Source organism: Saccopteryx bilineata, chromosome 7, assembly GCF_036850765.1.
Source record: "Saccopteryx bilineata isolate mSacBil1 chromosome 7, mSacBil1_pri_phased_curated, whole genome shotgun sequence".
Taxonomy (NCBI): domain Eukaryota; kingdom Metazoa; phylum Chordata; class Mammalia; order Chiroptera; family Emballonuridae; genus Saccopteryx; species Saccopteryx bilineata.
Genome location: NC_089496.1, coordinates 4,975,728 through 4,999,315, shown reverse-complemented (window position 1 = coordinate 4,999,315; position 23,588 = coordinate 4,975,728). Strand labels below are relative to the sequence as shown.

The 23,588-nt window shown below is 32.7% G+C and overlaps 1 protein-coding gene across 2 annotated transcripts in view; it reads right to left on the bottom strand.

Moving 5' to 3' along the window:
• The window catches only part of SEMA3A (semaphorin 3A), a 392,466-nt gene that overhangs the window by 31,379 nt on the left and 337,499 nt on the right, over positions 1–23,588 (bottom strand). For both annotated transcript variants that reach the window (XM_066239698.1, XM_066239697.1), the window contains exons 8-13: positions 17,454–17,596; positions 15,561–15,675; positions 15,396–15,465; positions 12,803–12,947; positions 7,261–7,480; positions 3,941–4,032 (exon numbers count right to left, since the gene is read on the bottom strand). In XM_066239698.1, the coding sequence (XP_066095795.1) occupies positions 3,941–4,032; positions 7,261–7,480; positions 12,803–12,947; positions 15,396–15,465; positions 15,561–15,675; positions 17,454–17,596 (785 nt within the window). The remainder of the gene's footprint in view (positions 1–3,940; positions 4,033–7,260; positions 7,481–12,802; positions 12,948–15,395; positions 15,466–15,560; positions 15,676–17,453; positions 17,597–23,588) is intronic.

Genomic DNA, 23,588 nt, shown 5'->3' with positions numbered 1-23,588 from the left:
TCTGGAGTCCTATAACAATGCCAATTTTATTTCACTTCTTATTACCTATTAAAATTTTACTCTAAAATGGAAAATTTTATTATAGAGGAACATTTTTTTATATACTCTGATTGGGATTTGATTTCACCCAAATAAAAGTATCTTGGATGTAACTGAAACCACTGGAATGTTCTGTCATTAGCCAGGGTGTTTTCCTAAAACCAACCTCAAGATGGTGACAGACATAATCCTGGCTTTAACTCAGGGTTTTTCATGAGATTTGGTTATTCAGTCTAGTAAATGCACATAATGAACATGGTCTCCTGGAGATATTATAGTAAAATTAACTGGTTGAATGAAATTAAATATCTTTCTTTGTAAAATCCAAGAGTATCAGATACTACTATGACCCTAAATTTTTTCCTATTTAATACCTTGTCAAACTACTGTAATGCTCAGGTTAACCCTTTTTAATTTAATTTTCTGTTAAATGCAATGACTCACAAGGCTCAAATAGAAATATAGAGAATGGTAACATTTCTCTGCCTTTTTAAAACTGCATATAGCAATTGCTTTAATGTGTTGTGTTTTTTCCTCTCACTGCAAAATTAAACAAAGTTTGACAGTGAAATATTCCAATTGTATGAACCACATATATGTATGAACTTTGCTTGATAGAACAGAATGTTGAAAGTAAATATTTCTCTAAACTCTGCCCAAACATGTTTGGTCTACTTGAGGACCAGAGAAATAATAATGACAATAATGCATAGCAGAGAATATAGGAGTAAACTGGAACATTTATCTATGGAAAGAGTTGTGTTCCAAAATGCTAACAATCTTTTTGCAAAATCATAAACTAATAAACAATTATTTTCAGGCTACCACAATATTATTTATACTTAATTGTTAAAAACTGGCCAAAAAAAACCAAAACCTGTTTCATGATATATTAAAAATTACACAAATGTCTTTCCATAAATATCATAGGTGTAATTCAGTTGTGTATTTCTCTAGAAACTGTAACATGCTAACAAAATTAATAAGTATTAAATATTTGTGCTTGCAATAACTCAAGAGTTTTTTAGAAGTCATTTATGAGCAGCATAAATTAATATTGTATTAAACTAAACTTTTTAATTCATGTACTAAAGCACATAGCTAAAAGGAAAAATGTAAACTTTAAATTCCAGAGATAGGGGAATTAAAATTAGCTAGAATACAATATTACTGAAAATTATGCATGTTCTGATTTAAAATCCCAGAATATAATTAAATAACAAAAAACCTTAATTTAAAAATGGCATGACATGGGTTGATACAATTCTACAAGATACAAGTTAGTTGTACTAAAAGATAATTAATTAAGACCTTGAAACTATGAGGGAGAACACATGAGTCTATAAGCTCCCAAGGTCAGAAACCATGTTCATTGTGCTCAACTCTGAACCATCAGAACTTAACATTATGCCAGAATCATAGTAGGTAAAATATATTTGCTTACAGTAAATTAATAAAAAAAAACTTAAAAATATATAATAACTAAAGGTAAGTATGGAAATGAATCACAACAAATCCATAAGTAAGAAATTCTATAAATAATAAAGAAATTCTTAAGTTAACAATATTTTAGTGTCTCCTATAACTTCATTTGCAATGCTGGTGGCAATATTAATTTTTAATATATAGAATTGGTACTTTTTCCTACTAGAGAGAAATGTGGAATATAATCAGCAGCATAACTTGTTTTTGCTCACAGTTTATTTTCTTCATACATTGGTACCTCACTTTAACATGGTCTTCCTGAGGAAGATGTTAAACTCTTTACTTTCTCATATTGCATTTTCCATCAATATTGACCCCCTTATTTAATTACTAACATTAGTTGAAAACATATTTTAGGCTTTGAAAGACACAACCATTGACATAACATAGCAATTTTTCCACACTTCAGTGCCTGTAACTTATTTGTTAATTCTAGATGGACTCTATATTGCTAATACAGTCTACTTGGATAATTATATTTTTGAATATGTAAGTTAAAGTATCAGTATGTAAAAACTGAAATAGGACTTAGTGAATGATAAGAATTAGACATCGCTCTATACCAAGCATATATAAACAAACCCCTAAGTACCTGATTTAAAAAATCATGATGTGCCTGACCAGGTGGTGGCATAGTGAATAGAGTGTCAAACTGGGATGCAGAGGACCCAGGTTTGAAACCCTGTGGTTGCCAGCTTGAGCATAAGATCATCCAGCTTGAGCCCAAAGGGCACTAGCTTGAAGCACAAGGTCCTGGCTTGAGCAAGGGGTCACTCACTTTCCTGTATCCTCCCACCCCTGTCAAGGCACATGTGAGAAAGCAATCAATGAACAACTAAGGTGTCATAATGAAGAATTGATGCTTCTCATCTCTCTCCCTTCCTGTCTGTCTCTATCTGTCCCTGTCTCTCTCTCTGTCACTGTCACACACAAAAAATCAGGACATAATTGTGATGATCTTATTATTTTGAGGACTTAAACCAAGAATTATTATAAGATTCTACTGGAAATGTGGCTTATTTTCAGTACAGTTAAACTAAAACAAAATTAAATTAACAATAAAATTTTGAGCACAGTACCTAGTACTGTCCTGAATGCTTTACATATACAATCTTTAATTCTTCTAGCCTCTTTGTGAAGTAGATATTATTCTCGCTACATTACTGATGAGAAATATCAGAAGAACTGTATAGTGTTCCTAACAGAGTGCCATGTAGTAATAACTGAATAGCCTAAACTCTTTCAACTGGATCATTGTTTAATTGTTATTAGAAAATATCTATGTCACGATTTACCAGTTACTGTTTCAATGTTAATCTTAACTCGAATTGAATTAATATATACCAGAAGTTTGCCATAAGGTACTTCATTTTCTGTTCAAAATAGTACTGAATAGGAGCAAGAACCTGATTAGACTAATAAACTGGTTTAGCAATATAAGGCAAAGAAAGGTCTTAGAAAAACTTTCCTTACAAATAAAATAGTTAATCAACTGAAAAATTTGATCCAGATGCTTTATTTTATACATTAGGTATCTGAGACACCTGGAGACTAAGTTAGATAATTTTGAGTTGTAAGACTAAATCCATTGTTTTCTCATTTTGTCCACAAAAGTCTAATTCCAGTTTATTTTGCAGTCTTATATAATTGCTTTGTTATTTTACCAAAAAATTGAAGTAACACCTTTTTATAGTTTTACACCAATTCAAACTCTTCCTATTAGCTAGCTCTCCAGAAGAAGCAGACATTGTGATATATGTTATATTACTTTGGTTACCTCTCTGGCTCCAACCCATATCCTTCTGCCTCTATCCTCAACCTTACATAATTTACCTGGGTCTTTTGTCATTCAGGACAAAGAGACAAATATTTGTATAGTTCCTAAATGTGTAGACTAGGAATCCATATAACATTTACCATAAGTCAATAAAAATATCTCATTTTCTTTTAACATGATTTTTTTAAAGAAAATATGATAAAACAATTCATGAACAAGCTTAAAAATGGTTTAATGTATTCATTCCCTTGTCATTCTGAATGTATTTCCTTTAATACATTCATAGATGTTATCTATCATCTCAGTTACACTGCACAGTGTGAAAGAGAAGACTTTGGATATGGCGTGCTTATGAAGTTTGTTCACTGAAGTAACTTACATAAATAATACAAGATGTAAATCATGTATATCATCATTGAGGAAACAAAATATGAGCCAAGAATATATTTCTTTACATTATTTAGCTTTAACTAGCATTGAAAATTTCCAGGTTTATTTTGACTAGTGTCTGGCTTTCTAATTGACAAGCTAATTAGAAGGGCATGAAAGACTACTTGTCCATACCAGTATAGTGTGCAGCTGTCCGGGGGAAAGACATACAAGTGAACTTGTTGACACTTGAAATTAAGCAGCACTCACCCGAAAAACTGTCATTTCTTCCAGCAGAACTTCTTCCAAATCGTACCAAGTCTCTTTAGGAATTGAAACTACTTTAAGAACCATTCCAACATCTTTGAAAGAAAGTGGAGGAAAAGAATACAATTTAAATAGATCTAAACAGAGTTTAATGTTAATGAATGGAATAAGTACTTGATCAGAAAGAACAATTTTGACCAAAATGTTCCTTGTATTGTTTTGTTACAGCATTAGTAAAATATATATTCATGTGCATTTCTTGCAACTAGATAAACTATAAGAATAGCATAAAAATTTTTAAGTGGAATTTTTAGAAATATACAACCTTTGAAGATGATATTATCCTGATATTATTAAAAATATATAATAATCACTAGGTTGGACCATTATTATTTTTAATCATAATTGTCAGGTGTCTCAGAAATAAAAAAAACTAAAAATATCAGTTTTGAGTAGGTTTTCCTACTTTTTTTAAAATGAAACCAAAGACTACTATAAAGACTTAATATACATGCAAAAAGCAAAGAGTGTTGTCAAGCAACAGAGAGAAGTAGTTAGAGCTATGGAGCCTGGCTGCTCATCCTAGTCACCTAAAGGCTGTTAGTACTTCAGAGTCCCCAAAGACAGCTCAATGACCATTAAAAGATGAATGACAATAACTTGATTTCTCAAAATAAACACCTTAAGTTACTTACCACAGTATTTTTTTCAATAATTGGTTATTCAATATTTGTTAACATATGACTAAATTAGTTTTAGAGTACTAAAGAATTTAAAATTCAGAAGCATAAATCATAAAAGTTACATTGAATACATTGTATATCAATTTCAAGCATTGTTTATTCTAGTTTTCATTGTTAAAAGAGACATTGTTTCAACCACAAGAGCTGTCACTTTTTTTTTTTTTGTATTTTTCTGAAGTTGGAAAGGAGGAGGCAGTCAGACAGACTCCCGCATGCGCCCAAATGGGATCCACCCGGCATGCCCACCAGGGGGCGATGCTCTGCCCATCTGGGGCGTCGCTCTGCAGCAAACAGAGCCAGTCTAGCGCCTGAGGCAGAGGCCATGGAGCCATCCTCAGCACCCCGGCCAACTTTGCTCCGATGGAGCCTTGGCTGCGGGAGGGAAAGAGAGAGAGAGAGAGAGGAAGGAGAGGGGGAGGGGTGGAGAAGTAGATGAGCACTTCTCCTGTGTGCCCTGGCCGGGAATCGAACCTGGGACTCCTACATGCCAGGCCGACACTCTACCACTGAGCAAACCGGCCAGGGCAAGAGCTGTCACTTTTATCCCAAGTGGAATTAAGCAATATTAATTTTCCAGTACTTACAGACACATTACTGTTTCTTAATAAAATGAAGAGCGGGGCCTTATTAAATTAAAAAAAAAAAGAATTTTCAACATTTCAATTCTAAGTAGCTGATTAATGATATTTGGCTTCAATTAGCTCATTAAAATCAACTTTAACAAACTCATTATTTGAGAAGAAAATCTTGTCAGTAAAAATAAGTCACACCAGAAAAATAATTTAATGTATTCATCTCATTGATAGCCATTTTCAGGAGATCAATATGGGTTGTTATATGAGATTTTTAAAAAAAGGTTGCTAATGTTTCCCTTGTAAAGTTAAAAAAAATCCTCTTTTAAGAGGACCCTGCTATGTTTACAGGACCTTAGACTCCTCATAACACTAAAGATTAAAGGTAAATTAGGTTAACCTTCTGAGGGCCTCTGATTGGCCTCCAATATCCAAACAAAACTTTATCTGTTTCCCAGATCAAGTTTTACTGAGTAGTATTTCAAACAATTTCACACAAATTGAATCATATTACTCAAGTAGGATCAATACATTATGATGTGCTACTTAGTTAAAAGATAAAATTACTGTCATCAATTTACTTTGCTGACAGATGACCTTGGTCTGTGCTGACCGATAGTCATCCACATCATCAGACATGCAACATGCTCGTAAAATGGTTCCTTTAAGGACAGCTTGTGTCCAAGTGGAATTAAAAACTCACAATTGGGTTTCTTTGGTCAAATAATTAAAAGCAAATTTTTGTTGCACTGACAATGAGCGAGGGACTTCTCAACATGTTTAAACCAAAGGTTTTGGAAAAAGCAAGTGTGACATTATTGAAAAAAATTAATTATTTTGTGGAGCAATTGAATTATAATTTGACATTAAATGATGAACTAAAATTGATAGAAAAGAAATTCACCCATCTTATAATTTCTAAAGATATTTATAATCAGAAGTTGATACTTGTAATTCATTGAGTTTTATTGAACACTGAGTCTCATTGGGATTCTTTTACTTGATAGAGAAATTTTTTTACTTATAAAAGTAGACTGTAATTGATTGCTCAGAACCTGACACTGTTATACCTGATAACATAAGTATTTCACAACTTTGTTATAAAACTTTAAATCTTTAGAGCACTTACTCTAAAGTTGCCATTCTTCTGTGGTTAATGCAATTCTTTTCTGTTTCTCACCAAGGGAAAATAAATGTTATTACACAAGGTTTCAGGAGAGCACTCACTCCGTTATCCAGTGATTTATGTCAGTTAACAATGCTAATGGAGACTAGGAATTTATTACTTTGGAACCTGACCCTAAATAGCAAGTTTCAGATTTGTAACTGGTACTTTCAAAATAGTATTATTAAAGAGAGTAAGTGAAAAATAAAATATGTAAAAATAGCAATGGATTTTTTTCTGAAAATATACCTGAAAAGAAGTTTGTTTTTAATCATAAAATTAGTAAAAGTAAGTTGTTAAGTTTTTGTAGAAATATATCTAAAATGTATCTGATGATCTCTTAGGTCCTTTTGTTGTTTTTATTCTGATAAAATATATCAGAATAGCAAAAACACTGAACAAATTTTGTTGCCAAAACTTATTTGCTGAAAGATTTGCCCCCTATGATAATTTTAAAGTTTGGATAATTTTGCATCAAGTTTTTCAGAAACCATTATTGAATGTCTTGGCAATCTTAGATACCGTGTGAGCAATACATCTTTGTTCTAAAAAGCCAGTGTTCAGTAAAAAGTTATGATTCAATTATAGACACTGATTGTTCACCTGATCTTTAGTGTTACCTAATTATATTCTTCACCTTGCAACTGAAATAAAAATTTAATATATGTCAAATTACTTAAAAAGATAACATTATAATAGAGAACGTTCAGGTTTTTTAGTCTATTATTAGAGTTCAACTATATCTTGAAAATGACTATAAAAACTTCCTTTAATTTTTATTATTTTTAATCAGTTAAATTCAATGGTCTTGAAGAAAATGTAGAGCTGAAGTTAAACATTTACCTGTTCCAATAAACATGACATCATACTGGCCATCTTCTGCATCCACTCGATCCACTACAATTTGTGTAAACTGATAATTTACATCTGTCTTGACCATTATCGGGCGGTTATTAATAGGATATACTGGATTGTACATGGCTGGATGACTTCTGGCAAATGTTATAACGTCATCAGGGAGGTCTTTAGTGGCGTCAAATCCACCAAATGTTTTGCTGGGACACTAATAAGATAGAGAGAAGAAGATATATTTTGATTAAAATATAATAAATAGGATTATAAATTATATAATAATATGTGACCTAAATGATCTGGAAATCAAAACCTGTAATTATTTTTTTAAAGTTAAGTAACCAATTAACTAAAAATAATGCCAATTAAATTAGTAGAATTAATGTATTTTATATATTTCCTAATATATAAAGTTTCAATAGGAATTAATTATACTGGGGAACAAAATTTTTTTTTCTTAGTTTTTTGTTTTTTGGGTTTTTTTATTTATTCATTTTAGAGAGGAGAGGGAGAGACAGAAAGAGAGAGAGAGAGAGAGAGAGAGAGAGGAGAGACAGAGAGAGAGAAGGGGGGAGGAGCTGGAAGCATCAACTCCCATAAGTGCCTTGACCAGGCAAGCCCAGGGTTTCAAACTGGCAACCTCAGCATTTCAAGGTCGACGCTTTATCCACTGCACCACCACAGGTCAAACCTGGGGAACAAAATTTTTGTTGCATCCACAAAAACACTTCTTCTTACCTAATTTGAGTGTGCTGATCTCAAATCTGATATTAGATTTTCTCTGTAAGCTACAGTTTTTTTGCAATTCAAGATTTTAGGTTTTTATCTTATGTAAAATTTTCAACATTTAGTTTAACATAATGAAGTAGAATGTCTTCTTGGGCATTATCTTTGTGAAAATATAGTAATTTATATAATGCAGTAAATACACTAATACACTAAAATATATGATTGCATCAGAATTTGTCTACAATTTTGAAATAGAACATATTAAAACACTTATTTTAATCATAAAATTTGGGCAAAAATTATTTAAATTCTATTCAGGCAAAAATTTGCGTTTGTAGCTCTTGTGTTTGTGTACTTGTTGAGGACAATCTCGTTTGATGCTCCAGCAGTAGTCCGCTCATCACTAACAGCTCCAAGATATTTGGGAAACTTATCAAGGTGACTGTTCAGGAAGTGAATCTTAACGCTCATGTTACAGCCAATGTCGTGGAAAGTAACAGCATTCTTTGAACCAGAAGTTCATAGTTTTCTGCTTTTTTGTTGCCAAGGACGTTCTTTGTAACTGCCACAAAAGACTGTCAGGCTGCTTTCTCCTCCTTATTCATCTTCTTGGCAAATTCTTCGACATGTATGAGGGTTCAAATTTGAGGTCCATCGAATATACCTGCTTTTATCTTCTCGAAAGACAAGGCAGGAAAAGCAGAAATAATACGTTGAAAGCATTCACTTTCTCTATTCAAAGCCTGAACAAACTGCTTCATTAAGCCATGTTTGATGTGAAGTGGAGGAAAAAATGATCCTGTCTTGATTAACTACAGGTTCATTCACAATATTTTGCATCGCTACTTCCAGAGCTTCATGTTTTGGCTACTCCTTCTGTGTCCAGTGTTTCTCCTGAGCTCGGCTGTCCCACAAACACAGAAAGCAAGGATACTTCGTGAAACCTCTCTGTTGTCCTAGCAGGAAATTTACCATTTTAAGATCCACACAAATGATCCAGTTATGCTCCTCATACTTCAGAAAGTCGAGGACAATTTGTATGTCATTCTTACTAAATCATTCAATTCAGGTTGGCTAAACTGCTAAGGGGTTAATGACTGCTTGGCATCAGAAGAAGACTCTTGAGATTCTACAACCATTTTCTCATGCATTTTATCAAAATACACTTGATTACCATGTTCACTTTCTTCATCCTTAGAAGAAATAAAACCATTGAAAACTGGAACCAGGAATGTCTCAGAGTGTGGGATAAGTTGTATCACTGAAGGAATATTAGGATATGCCATCATATGCCATTTTTTCTTGCTGATGCCCTTTATATGGATCAGACAGAAATAAGAGTCACTGCTGTGGTCCTTAGGCTCACTCCAAACCAGGGGAATACTAAAAGGAATTCCTTTGCATTTTCCCTTTGTCCAGTCACGAAGCATTTCTGCACAATTATGACACACAATATGAGGAGCCCAATTCTTGTCTTGATTGCCAAGGGGAACTTGAAAATAGGCAATATATGTATGTGTCACAAATGATGAAATATTTGCGCCTTTGACGTTGAAGTGTGTAACAGCCACATATATAACAGAAGGTGTCAGGACTATTCTTACATTTACGCCTACTCGAAGAAGACATGATTCAATCTTAAAACAAAATAAGAGGGTGTTTTTTATCAGATAATAATTTTTTACATTTAAAAACAACTACAATTATGTAAAAGTGATAACTGTAAAACGTTAATTGTCTTGTGGTTATGTTCAATCCAAGAGTGGTTGCCCTTTAACTCCAATTTAAAAACCAATGCATGCCATTAACTGTAACAAAAGAAATTAAAATTGCATAAAAAACTAGAGCATGTACCAAAAAATGGATTTTAGATTTGGAATCAGCAATGCAGAAATATATAGAAACTGTTCTAAAACTGCATGCAACAGAAAATGAAAAAAATTTGTTCCCCAGTGTTATGTCACATTTTTTTATCAAACAAAGAAAATGCATCTAACAAATTCAGTGTACAGATCTGATGCCTTTATTAGTGGTAACATCATATATTTTATTGATGTGATAGATGAAGTGTTTAAAATAATGAATAAAATGTTAAAACTACACATAGTTTATCATTAGATATGAAAAACTCAAAATAATTTTCTTAGATATATTTGATTTTTCTCCTATGGCATGTGCTAAAATACAAAAGCTCTTTTCAAACTAAAAGCTAATATAAACTAGTCTTTATTGCTTTGCTTCTGATATAAGCTTGAAAAACTCCCATAAAACATACCAACATTACTATCTCTTTAATAATTAACGTTATTTTAGGGATAAGGAGAGGTCTTATTAAGTGTTTAATCTGTGGGATACAGAAACTGACCAATCAGAACAGACCAAGTAGAATAAATTAGGGGCATAGAGAGTGAAAGTAATGCACTGTAGCACACTGGCAAAATGTCATCTCTGGATAAGCACTCCAAATCAGGCAAAAAACAAAAACGTAAAGTCAGATTTCACTGTCTCTTTTTATTGCATTTAATTATGTGGTACAAGCATTCAGAATAGAGTATCTCTAGTCTCTTGCCTTTTGTCTTACAATTAAGTAGTTTCTGCCACTTAATGTAACAGCTTTGGAGCTAAAAGGAATGTAGAGAGGTTTTTACGAGAGGCTTACAAGGAGAAATCAATTGTCTGTAATTACCTTGATATAAAGCATTAATAATTCATGAGAAATAAAATAAATAAACCTGTTTTGAAATGGGGAGACTATTTATTGTGAATATATATGTATGTACATGTTTGTTTCATATATATATACTCACACATATACATTCTCTAATATAACAGTTAAATGATTTAAGGAATTATTCTTTATTTGGGTAAATTATATAATTACTTATTTAATATAGAAATAGCAAAAAGCTATATAAATGCTTAGAAGAAGCAATAAAACATATTTTATGACATTTACAGTGCTTGTTTTGCTTTTCTATCATTTATATATAGCTTGCAAAAATTTAGAAATGTGTGATTAATAGTTAAAGTAAAAAATGTATTTATATTTATTTTATCCTATATTTGTGTTATTCTCTTGGCTTTCTGGCCTTTTATTTTTGTATCTAGTACTACTTAGCTGTAGAGTTTTCTTTAAAAATAAATACCATCTACTGACCCATTGTTCGAAGGTCACAATATATTTTTCTCCAGTAATGTTGATGAAATTACAAATTCTCAGCTGTCATCTTTTGGGATTAATGAATTTATTCAAGTAAATTTGACTCATGGCATTAGGTGTTATCTCCTCCTTGCATCCCTCCCCTAATTCAAACATTAGGCAATAGTTTCTGCTTTTAGAATTTAGCCCTTGGTGCTTGTTGCTGTAATATCTCTCTATGAATGCTGGGTGAGAACACAGGCTGTACTACCAGCCTGTACTAAATCCTCAGCTCAGAGTCCCGTTTGTGAAACGGGAACAATAATTGAGCTATTATGTATAATATATATATGAATAGGTATTAATCTCTTAGAACAGGGTCTGGCACACAATTATTTCTAATTATTATTATTAATTTCAAATACATTTTACACATCTTCAGATCACATACATTATAGCTCCAAATAGTAGCACAATACCTAGCACATTAAAGTAATTCCAAGTTTTTTGAAGTGACCCTCATAAAATTTTATATTTAGAAACAGAGAAAATTAGCTATAGAGATATAAATAACCATTGGGATATAAAAATGTCCCCCACTAAAGTAAAAACAGTTGATTATGGAGTAAATATCTTGAGCTTTTTATAAAACCCACTGGGTTTTTTACACCGATAGATATTTTATCTTGTTCATTTATTCTTCTGAAAGTCTATTTAGTTCTATTTTTAAATCTATATGATCTATTAGAAAGAAATAATATTTGTAAAGTGAAAAAAGTTCAATTTTCTCATAAGTTTAGCAATACAGAAGAAAAATAGAAATATTAAAAGAATATATGTCTAGTTAAATCATACAGAACAATTTACTTGAATTTTACAGAATTAAAAACTGAAGTGAAATTAAAGTAATAGACTTAAAAAACAAGTTTTTTCATCAGATAAAATTATATCCTTAAATATTTTAGGATTAAAATATGTCACACTTAAATGGATGATCCTATCAAAATATTCTATTAGCTGTACTATCATATTGATGATGACTAGACTCATTTTTCTATAGCACGGAAGTCTTTTGTTTTTATCTTTCTCCTTACTATACACTGAAGATTAAAAGCTGGTTTTATTTTGAGTTCTGTCCAATTTCTTTTTAAGTCTGAGTGTGTCCGGGGTCGCTGAAGGGAAAGAGGAGGCTGATGACCTGATCAATTCATAAACCCTGCTCACTCTGAGATTTTTTTACATATCTTCTTTACCTCCAATATCAATTTAAAATCTCTTTTTCCCCTATTTAACATACATCCCTTGAGCCTTTTCTGTGATTAAAGAGAGCAAGGCTAGTTGTACCTTAATTGTTTCAATACTTCATTAAGGTACTTTTCACTATATCCCAATCAGAAAAGAAAATAAATAAGCCTACTCATTCAGTTTCTATTTCTCAAAAATTATGGGTACTAATAGCTGGTAGGCACTGAATTTAAACACTGATGTTTGTAAAGAACATGAATTCAAGCATGGAACTCCATGGTATAGCAGAAAGTCCTTGCCTTGCTTTCATTGATAGTCTTGAAATCTTTGTTTTACATGATCTGTATTTTATATCTGTGTATGGTTGCTATTTTATTAACCTTCAGCAGAAATTTATTTATTTTTATTTTAAGCACTTACAGTTCCTGGTCGTGGGTAGGGGACTCTTCCCTGGAAAGGCACCCACTGATAGTTAGGACCGTCCCTGTGAGCATACGGACCAAGGAACACCCTGCGCACGTCACTCATGCTGTACATGCACACAGCTGACCCCTTGAAGATGTTACTAAAAAAGGGAGAGAAAACAAAAACAGATTTTCTTATTTTTACATTGGCAAGAGAACTGTTGGTCTGAGTTCCTAAATTTCAATAATCAAAAGAAACATAAATTCTTAGCAATCTCAGTATCTGATATTATTAAAATATATCTCTATGTTGTAACAATTCACAAGAGAACAAATTGTGATTCTCAAACATAGAAGGCATGGATAAAATCATCTTGATTATTCATATATTATATAAATATTCATATTATATATAAACTTTGATAGGAAAAATATAAATACTGATCTTCTAAAAAGTAATGTTTAATTTTGATATCAACTAGGAATAAAAATATAAACTTTTGTAATATGTTAAGCCTCAAGCATCATAAAAGAAACTAGGAAACTTAAACTAAAATGCTTAAGAACTCATTTTATAAGCCCAAACTGGTGCAGGAAATGAATAATCAATATCATATGATGTGTTACATTATATTAACTCCCAAACTACCATAACATTAGATCAACTAATTTTGGAGAAAGTATTTAAAAATCATCTCTTCCTAATATAGAAAATCATTTTAAGTTAGTAGCTTTTATACCCTATTGAAAGTGAAGTATTATAGCAATTATCTCCATTATTTCGCTAGACAAAAGACAGGAAATTGAAGCAAACTGGAAGTTTGCCATGAGCTGCCACAATTTTCCATTTTATTTTACTTGTATAAATACCACTTGAAAGATTAAACAATGATATAAAACAGTTGTGTGCATTTAAAATATGGAATGCTTATCTTTTAACCAATCTTTCTTTCCCATAGAAAATTACATATAAATCAGACCAAATGAAAAACATGTATATATAGTTTATAAGAATGTATTATTAGAAATTGCTGCTTATAGATAATGTCTAGTAGAGTGCAAGCCTCATGAGGGAAGAAACATGCCTGGTTTCTCTTCTGTAACTTTAATTACATATTGGATGGCAACCGACACAGAGTCAATCTCAGAAAATAGATGTTGAATTTACACATTTGATACTTATAGTTTATAATGCTTATATATACCTTTTTCCATTGTTATATACTTTACTCATCTTTTGATGAAGTCAGTCATTATGGAAAAACTTGATAATGATTTACAGCTGTGAAGACTAACTCACAGACATGGTATCCATCTCACTGAAGTAGGGAGGTGAAATTATTTTACCTATTAAGCCAGTGATTTTCAGTGTACTTCTTAGCCAACAGCATGGGCATCACCTGGGAATTTGTTAAATATGCAAATTATTAGGTCCTGCCCCATTCTTACTGAATCAGAGACTGTGGGGTCAGGATCTAGCAATCTGTATTTTAACTTGCTCTCTAGATGAGTCAATGGATGCTTAAGTCTGAGAATCACTGTACAGGCATTGAAGAAGTAGGGAAATGGTTAAAGTTTTGTTTGATTTGGACCTCTCACATTCTTTAATTTTCGTATCAAAGGGGGAAAATATTTAAGTTTGTAAATAGTTTTAGTAATATTGGTGTCTATATTTTTACTTGTTATTTTAAAAATTATTAAGTATATATCCAATCAATTTGTAATGACTTTAATATTTATAGAACAAATAGGTGTTAGACATTGCAGTGAATCTTTCTTTCTATGCTATCAGAGTCCCTTGCAACATTTTCCCTGACTTCTGATTTTAAATTATTTTTCTTTTAAATACTTTATTCATATAGGAATGCATATTCCTATGTATGTGCATGTAAATATATGTTTCCTTTACCAATTCTAGGTAATGTAAACTTGATACTGGATGTAATAGAATATAATTGCTGCTTGCTTTACAGCAAGAACCTTGGAGAATGTGGAATGGGGAGAAAAAGGGCACATAGGGGAGGAAGGAAAAAGAGAAATAAAGGAGGGAAGGACAGAGTGAGGGAAGAAAAGAAGAGATAGAGGGGAGGGAAAGAGTTTTATACCTTTAGTTTATATCACTATAAACTTATCAAAACTCACATGTTTCTTCTTATAATATTTTACCTTGCACTCAAATTTTTAAAGTCAAAAGTATACATGGGGCATGACATACACTTTTCACCATTACTTTTATTGTGATGATATTTTTTGCTAAATTTTATTAAAAAAATAGATTATAACTGATTTCAACCACCCAATAAAGCACAATATCTACTCAAACGTTAAGCCAACATTGTTCTTTCAAAAATATAATATTTTAAAATTTACTTTTTATTTATTGATTCTAGAGATAGAGGAAGGGAGAGGGAGAAAGAGAAAGAGACAGGAACATTGATCTGTTTCTGTATGTGGCCTGATGGAGGATTGAACTGGCAACCTCTGCACTGTGGGATGAAGCTCTAAGCAACCAAGCCATCCAGCCAGGGCTCAAAAGTATAATTATGGATGTTTGGAAAACACCTATAGGATGTGCAGATTCTATGATGATAAGAAGAAAAAGTTGTTACCTGGAAGTTGTAAACACGGCATATACAATCGGATTTTTAGGATCTTTACAATTCATTAGAAATACGTCCTCTGTTTGAATACAAAATGGAGAAAAGTTATATTTTTGATGATTATGGCAAAGTCTGAACAAATATTCTCTGTAAAACATCATCAGCTGAACTTACGCAATTCATCAAAATGAGTATCAATGCCATTTGGACCTGGCACTGAGCAAATCAGACGAGCTTTAAGGAACGTCGTCCACTTATTCACCAGACTTCTGTGTCCCCCAAAGTCATTCTGAAAAAAGAGAACACAAGTTTTAGGAACTGCACGCAAAAGATAATATCAAATACTCCTCTGATATTGAGATAGATACAAAATACAAACTCTCCTATTTCACAATGAGGAATTTTAAATGACAAGGTATAAAAGTACCTATGCTTTTTAAATCATATAGTTGATCAAATCTATTGAATATTTACTCAAACTTTATTCAAGGAATGACTTTCAACAAACTTCCCTTAACATTAATAAGTCACTTTTTCCATTCTCTTACCACTTTTCAATAATCATTTTTTACTCCTGTGTTTGGTTTGGTTTATTTTAAATCTTTCTCTCCTACAGATGCATTTCTTGAGCTGTATCTAAGTAAGTTGATTCACAGTAGTGAATGTGTTGGTACATAGTAGTCACTTAATAAGTATGTCCTGAATTAAAGAATAAATGCATGCCTTATAACTCATACTGAAAATAGATCACAAATAAAAGTATGTTAGCACTGAATATTTTATGTTTAAACAGTTGCAGAAATGCCAACCTTACAAACATGTAGCATGTTGAAAACTATATTTGCATAAACCTTAATAAAAAAAAACTCATCCCAGTAAAACATTTTGAAAGAGTCCCTTCAAAAATATAATACGATATATATTTTGTTTATGCAATTTTATATGCCTTAAAGATTTTTTAACTCTTATAAGTGGTGCTTTTAAATATAAAATGTATTTTTTGAAAAAAAGATTCTCATACATTTCACATATTATTTCTATTTTTCCATACTGTTAAAACTTTTAATTTTAAAGTAATTTAATATACTAGACTTTGTTTATATTGACTAGTTGACTTTGTTTATATTGCATATATACTGTATTATACAGTGGTAAAGGGAAAAATTAATACTGTTATATCTTCACACTAATTAACCCATAAGTATTGGTCAAGTTTTACTCTGTAAGTTTAACATTATAATGCAATATTACATCGAATTTTGTGCCACACAGTAAATTAATGACTCAGATAAAGTTTAGAGCTTCAAAATTATGTGTGTATGTACTTAGGATATTATAATTACAAATATAAAACAAACTTTAATTCTTTTCTCTTCTATTAATACTTTAATTATCCTAAACAAATACTCATTCAAAATATATACATTGTAGGGATGTGTGTTAGGTCTGAGAATATAAAAGTATATTACCTCCTAGGTAAAATAAACATTTTATTTCTCTAGAATTTCAAACTAAGATCATTCAATGTAATTTTGAAGCAATGCCTCACAATATCTACCTGCTTGTTTGACTATGAAGAGTTACTCAGAAGTAATGATAATATGTTTTCAATCAATTTTATTTTTAAGCAAGAGGAGGGGAGATAGTGAGACAGACATGCACATGCACCCTGACTGGGATCCACCTGGCAACCCCATTCTGTGGCTGATGCTTGAACCAACCCAGCTATTTTTAGCACCTGAGGCTGATGCTTGAACCAATTGAGCCACTGGCTGCAGGAGGGGAAGAAGGAGAGAATAGGGAGAGGGAGGGAAAGAGAAGTAGATGGTCACTTCTCCTGTGTGCCCTGACTGGGAATTGAACCATAGCTGGACAACCATAGCTGGGTTGATACTCTATACACTGAGCCAAACTGCCAGGGCTTCAACAAATTTTTCCTTTTTAAATATTTATAGTGATCAGTAAGAATTTTAGCCAGGGTTTTTAAATGTATTTACGTATAGGTGAAAAAGAAAAAGAATTAAAACTGTGGTAGAACAGTATCCTCATTTTTTTTCTTTACCTCACCTTGCATATCTGACCTATTCGAGAGTGAGTGGCTTTTCCAGTGTGTTCTCCATCTATTGCATTTTCACGGAAGAAAAAATATATTTTGTCATCTTCAGGGTTGTCACTCTCCGGGATGAGGTGGGCACTAATAAACCTTGGATCTGAGAAACAAATTATGGGATATATATTAATTCACAGTTTGACAAATAATAACATTCATTACAGTCCATTTTTACTTTCTCTTAACTTCTACTTGACATATTTCAATAACCAATCTTTTCTTAGATCACTTTTTCAGTATATGTGAGCCAATCTTTGTGCATTTTAAAATATGATATACATTGCCTAGAGCTCATAAAAACATTTATCAGGGTTTTTTTTCCAGAATGTTAGGAGTAGGTGCCAAAATCCACTATATGGTGCAAATTCATTATGGGGTATTAAAATTTTTGCAAACTTTAAGTGCTATCTATAACTTCTTATTGCCATCACCACTGTTCTTCCTTTCAAGCATGAATTAGTTTAAATCAAACTACCAATTAGACTACTCCAGTTTCTAGCACAAATTTGGTGGAAGGGGAGAAATGAGATCCACATAAAACAACAACAAAAAATCTTCTCATGCTGTTCCCCATCTCAGTAAATAGCAACATCATTTACTAGGTACTCAACCATATCTCATTCCATGTTCTATCTCTCATTCCATGTTCTATCACAGCACATCCTTATTCATCACCATTTCCTACCACATTCCTTAAGTCCAGCTTCCCCCCATGGCCAGCAATAGACACCTAATAGCCTCCTTGATTCCATCTTCCCATCCTTGGCCCACTTCTCCATACAACAGTCAGTGAAACTCTGATATGTCACTACTCTCTCAAGATCCTCCTATATCTCTCTAAATCACTTACAATGAAATATGAATTCTTAGTGACCAAAAGCCACTTATGTTCTTCTACCTACCCTTCCTTCCATAACTCAGTCCTGGTCAGCCATGCCTCCCCCTTCTGGTTCTCAAACAAGTCAAACACTGTCAGCCCCACCTCAGATCTTTTCTCCCTGTGTACTCTCTGCTCTATTTGTCTTCAAGTTTGGGGGCCTCTTGTCACTCAGGCCTTTGTTCAGACATTACATTATCAAAAATGTCTTTATTAACTGTTCTCTTTAAAGCATTGAAATCCTTACTCAAGGGCATTTTTTACTTACTTTTATGCATTACTTTTCTTCCTAACATTTCCCATTACCTGCTATGATACATTTCTCTGTGTCTCTCTACAGCTAATCATCATGCTCATTATCTTCTCCCACTTCACCTGATAGAACATAAATTCCATAAGAACAAGACTTGGCATGCTTTGTTTGATGCTATGATTCTAGAGTTTTAAAACATAGTGAACATTCAATTAATATCTGTGCTAGGCGGGAAGGAAATAAAAATAATGAGATGACCTACATTATGCATAAGATATATTAGCAATATTTAGGGCCCTACTTTAAAAACTACTTCTGTAAACATTTGGGTTGATACAGCTGTGGCTCATACAAACTGTATAGAAATATGTACTAGATTCTTGACTTTAATATGTGATATACTAAGAAACCGAGTTTCTCTCACTGAAAGCACATACGACATTGCAGGTATTTAAATTCTTACAGTAATCTATTTTTACTCCCATGATGTATTACGTTAACAATGAAATATATACACATAAGTCAGCATCATACTTAAGAGACCAGGAAAACAGTTCAGAATCCTGAAATAAGATATATTCATGTTATTGAGTCCTAATCTTTACACCTGTGGATAATCATTGTTATCATGCTTTCCATGATTGTAGCCTTTCTTCAACATTTGCTCTGGGACCATGCACCTACTGTATTTCACAGGACTGCACTCCACTATCCTTCTTAGGCAAATTATACAGACTTTGTAAGTAATGTAAAACATATGCAATATTACCCATTCACATTTAAAGTTCAGTGTTCCTCTGGAATAAGAGTAGGAAAATAGTGACTTAAATGTTGCAATCACTTTGCATCAGAATTTTTTTAAAGATACATAAAACATGCATTACTTTAACCTTAATAATTGTTGCAAACTCTGTCATCAAAAACTGGTACTTGTTCATATACATAAATATATTTGTATATATATGTTTGTGTCATGAGAAATGGTGAGAAAAATAATTAATATGCCAAGGTAGGAATTTTAATGTACAAACTAAAGAATTATTACCTCATTGGTGTAGTTATGCTCCTAGAAATGAGCTGTGTGTACACAAAATAACTCAGTTCAGTCACCTGCAACTTTTGTGATTTTTGACAATACTCTCACTTCTCAGATCTCAGATGCCTAATTTTCAAATCAGGTTTATTTCAAATTTAGTTATTACAAATTGGGTTCTATTCACGTTGCATGTCATAGGTTATATAAAAACAGATATTTTAAACTTAAATAGTGCATGTGAAACCACTTTGTAAAATGTTAACAAATGCATTCTATTCTCCTCAATAAATGATACTGAAAGGAAGCCTCAGTCACATGCTAAGTTTAAGGGTCCACATTATAACCCAGCTACAGAATTTTCAATTCCAACAATAAAAATCATACATTCCTCAACTTTAGACCTGGACAATGAAGAAGTTGGTCTAATATTACCAACTTCTTTTAAATATTTATAGTGATCAGTAAGAATTTTAGCCAGGGTTTTTAAATGTATTTACGCATAGGTGAAAAAGAAAAAGAATTAAAACTGTGATAGAACAGTATCCTCATTTTTTTTCTTTACCTCACCTTGCATACCTGACCTATTCGAGAGTGAGTGGCTTTTCCAGTGTGTTCTCCATCTATTGCATTTTCACGGAAGAAAAAATATATTTTGTCATCTTCAGGATTGTTTTTCATATAAACAAATAACTTCAAGAATTTCAAAAGGTAGATCCAACTACCTTTTCTTTTGTTACATATACATGCAAGACACCATGTAAAAAACAAATTGAATAATATATATCCCCTGTTCTCAGAAAACTACAATCTAGCAAAGTGATATTAGAAGCACAAAAAAATGACAACAAAGCAAACAATATTTTACATGTGAAATATTCTTTAGGTATTGGGCATGAGAGAGGCATTATCAAGCATCATGTTTATCTGTCTAAAATATGTCAAGATAATTATCACCTTAGAAATGTAGACTCTAGTGAGAAATAATTCAAGCAGGTTATTAAGTGTATTAATTAGTGAAAGGACCTTCAGTCCTAATTTTTCCTTCAGTATCTGATACTACAAGAATGGAGGATATTGTAGGCAAATTAATAAAAGTTTGACATAGTTTCAGATATAGCCAAAAATGAAATTATACATAGAAAATACAGCCAAATTTATTAAAATAGATAAACAGAATACAAAATAATAATGCCAATTTATTATTACTTGTCTTCAAGAAATTTAGGTTATATCTTATACTGAAAAAAAAACATTCATTTTATTTCAAAATAAAATAGGTGTCTAGTTGATCTCTTCCAAAATTTAAAAAGAAATACTCTTCTAATATTTCAAATTTAGAAATTCTTTTCTTTGGCCAAAACCTCTGCTCATTATTCATTTTTTACTTCTTCAATACCCATATTTTGCCTTCTCTTTTCTTGTGCTACTTTGTTCTCTTATGCCCTCTCTTAGTCCCTCAGTCTGGGCCTCACCTCATGGATGAATTCCCCTCTTTTGTCAGTCCAAACATCCTAATCAGCCATTCTAATTATCTCCCCTATGACCCTGGGATTTCTTAGCTTTATGAATGTTCACTGTACCTGCTGGCCGAGATCCCAGAACTTTCTTTGGTTTGCTCTTGTAACTAAGCAAGGATTTTTAAAATCATATAATAATAGTAAATAGGTATGATATAAATTCACTTCATTTCTCTTAAATAAGAAACTTGGTCTCTCTAAGGAACTATTATAGATTATTCATTATAGATGTACTAACAACAATGTTTTAAATTTATTCTGTCTTAAAATCAATAAGGTACTACCATCCCTCTCTTTACTTTCCAAAGACAGACTTGTTGTTTGCTATATTGATAAGACCAAAGCCATTTAGTAAGCCCTTCCTCCTTTTTCTTCCTTCACCGCCCCCCCCCCCCACGCCAAGCACATACACATAACTTTTCTTGCTTTTTGTGGAGGAATAATCTATTCTCATCCTAGGGCCTCTCTCTATTTGTTCTCAACCCAATTATCTACAGACTATTACACCAACAACAACCTTTATTCATCATGCAATCACTCATTTTTATTTTCACTTATCAGATATTTCCTTTTACTCTTTTTTTTGTGTGTGTGTATTTTTCTGAAGTTGGAAACGGGGAAGCAGTCTGACAGACTCCCGCATGTGCCCGACCGGGATCCATCCAGCATGCCCACTAGAGGGCAATGCTCTGCCCATCTGGGGCATCACTCTGTTGTGACCAGAGCCATTCTAGCACCTGAGGCAGAGGCCACAGAGCCATCCTCAAGCCTGGGCCAACTTTGCTCCAATGGAGCCTTTGCTGCGGGAGGGGAAGAGAGAGACAGAGAGGAAGGAGAGGGGGAGGGGTAGAGAAGCAGATGGGCACTTCTCCTGCGTGCCCTGGCCGGAAATCGAACCTGGGACTCTCGCACGCCAGGCTGACGCTCTACCACTGAGCCAACCGGCCAGGGCTATATTTCCTAAGCACTTACTCTGTGCTCTGGATTATGGAAGATGAAGGGATATTGTGGTTAAAAGGGTTATTTCTGGGAGAAAATACCAACAATTAAATAGAGAAATTATGAAACTGCACAAAAAGAGCAAAGCTCCAAGCTTGGGAAGAACGCAGTAGGAAATAGAAGGGGCAGTTAATCTTGCCTTGAAGAAATTAGAAAAGGTTTTTCTTAGAAGGTATGACCCGTGATTCAAGCCCTGAGGAATAAGCAGGCATACCCCAAGTAGAAGGAGGATATGTGCAGAGGTAGGTTTGCAGAAGGTACATGCAGAGCATGTTGTGCACACAGCCAGTGGTCAAAGATGATGAGAGAAAGTTAAACAGAGTCCAGGATAAAAAGAAAGTGTGTTCAGCAGTTTATTTTCTAATTTATTTGAGGGAAACCCTTGAATGTTTTAAACCTAGTAATTCCATGGTCAGATTTTTATTTTAAGATCATTCTGGTTGCTGTAGAGAAAAAAGTTCTAGTGAGGCAACAATGAAAACAAAAAGATTAGAATGAAGGTTGCTGAGAAATAATGGTGACCTTGAGCTCTATCAAAAAGAAGACATATGCAGGGGTTATATGAAAGTAGAATTGATAGGATACATTCATTGATAAGGTGTCGAATATAAGGAATAATGACAAAAATCACGGAAAAGTTAAAGAAACATCTGATTTAAATAACTAGTTGGAGAGAATTCATTAACTGAGATAGGGAATACTCCAGGAAGAATAGAGCTGAGAGTTAGGAAGAAAGAGCTCAAAATTAAAAATTATTACTAAAATTTTCTGCCTGAGTCTCTCACTGTACCTTAATTCATCATACCAATCAAGAAACTTGTCTACGTCTCTTAAAAATGCTTCTTCTCCTTCCTATCTTTCCATTTTGCTTAATGTTAACATCAACAACTGGAAATAAAATGTTATTTCTCCTTAAATTACCTCCATTTCCTTCAGGGCTTCTCCATAGCACTCTACATTTATCATTAAACATATTCCTGCTATCATTTTCATTACCTTTCCCTGTTTTATAGTCCTAATGTTACTCTCACAATTCATTTCTTTTCTAATTTACAATTATACTTTTGGAATCATCTAACTGGTTTTCTATATGTATTATCTATTTCTTCTAAGCCATCTATACAGTGCTGCAGAAATAAGTATGAATGCATTTATGCCATATATTTTCCAGAACAGATTTCAGATGCCATAGAATATGACAAAGTAGCACATATTAAACATAAATTAAGCAGAAAGGACAATAAAGCTGATGTTACTCTGAGCCAGAAACAAAGCTAAGAGCAGTTAGCACATTCATCAATACATACACTCAAGACGAGCCACACTTTTACCTCCGAGTTTTCTAGTACAAGATGAAATAAAAAACCTTGTCAGTTACATTATTCACAGTGTCTCTAATATAGAAAATAA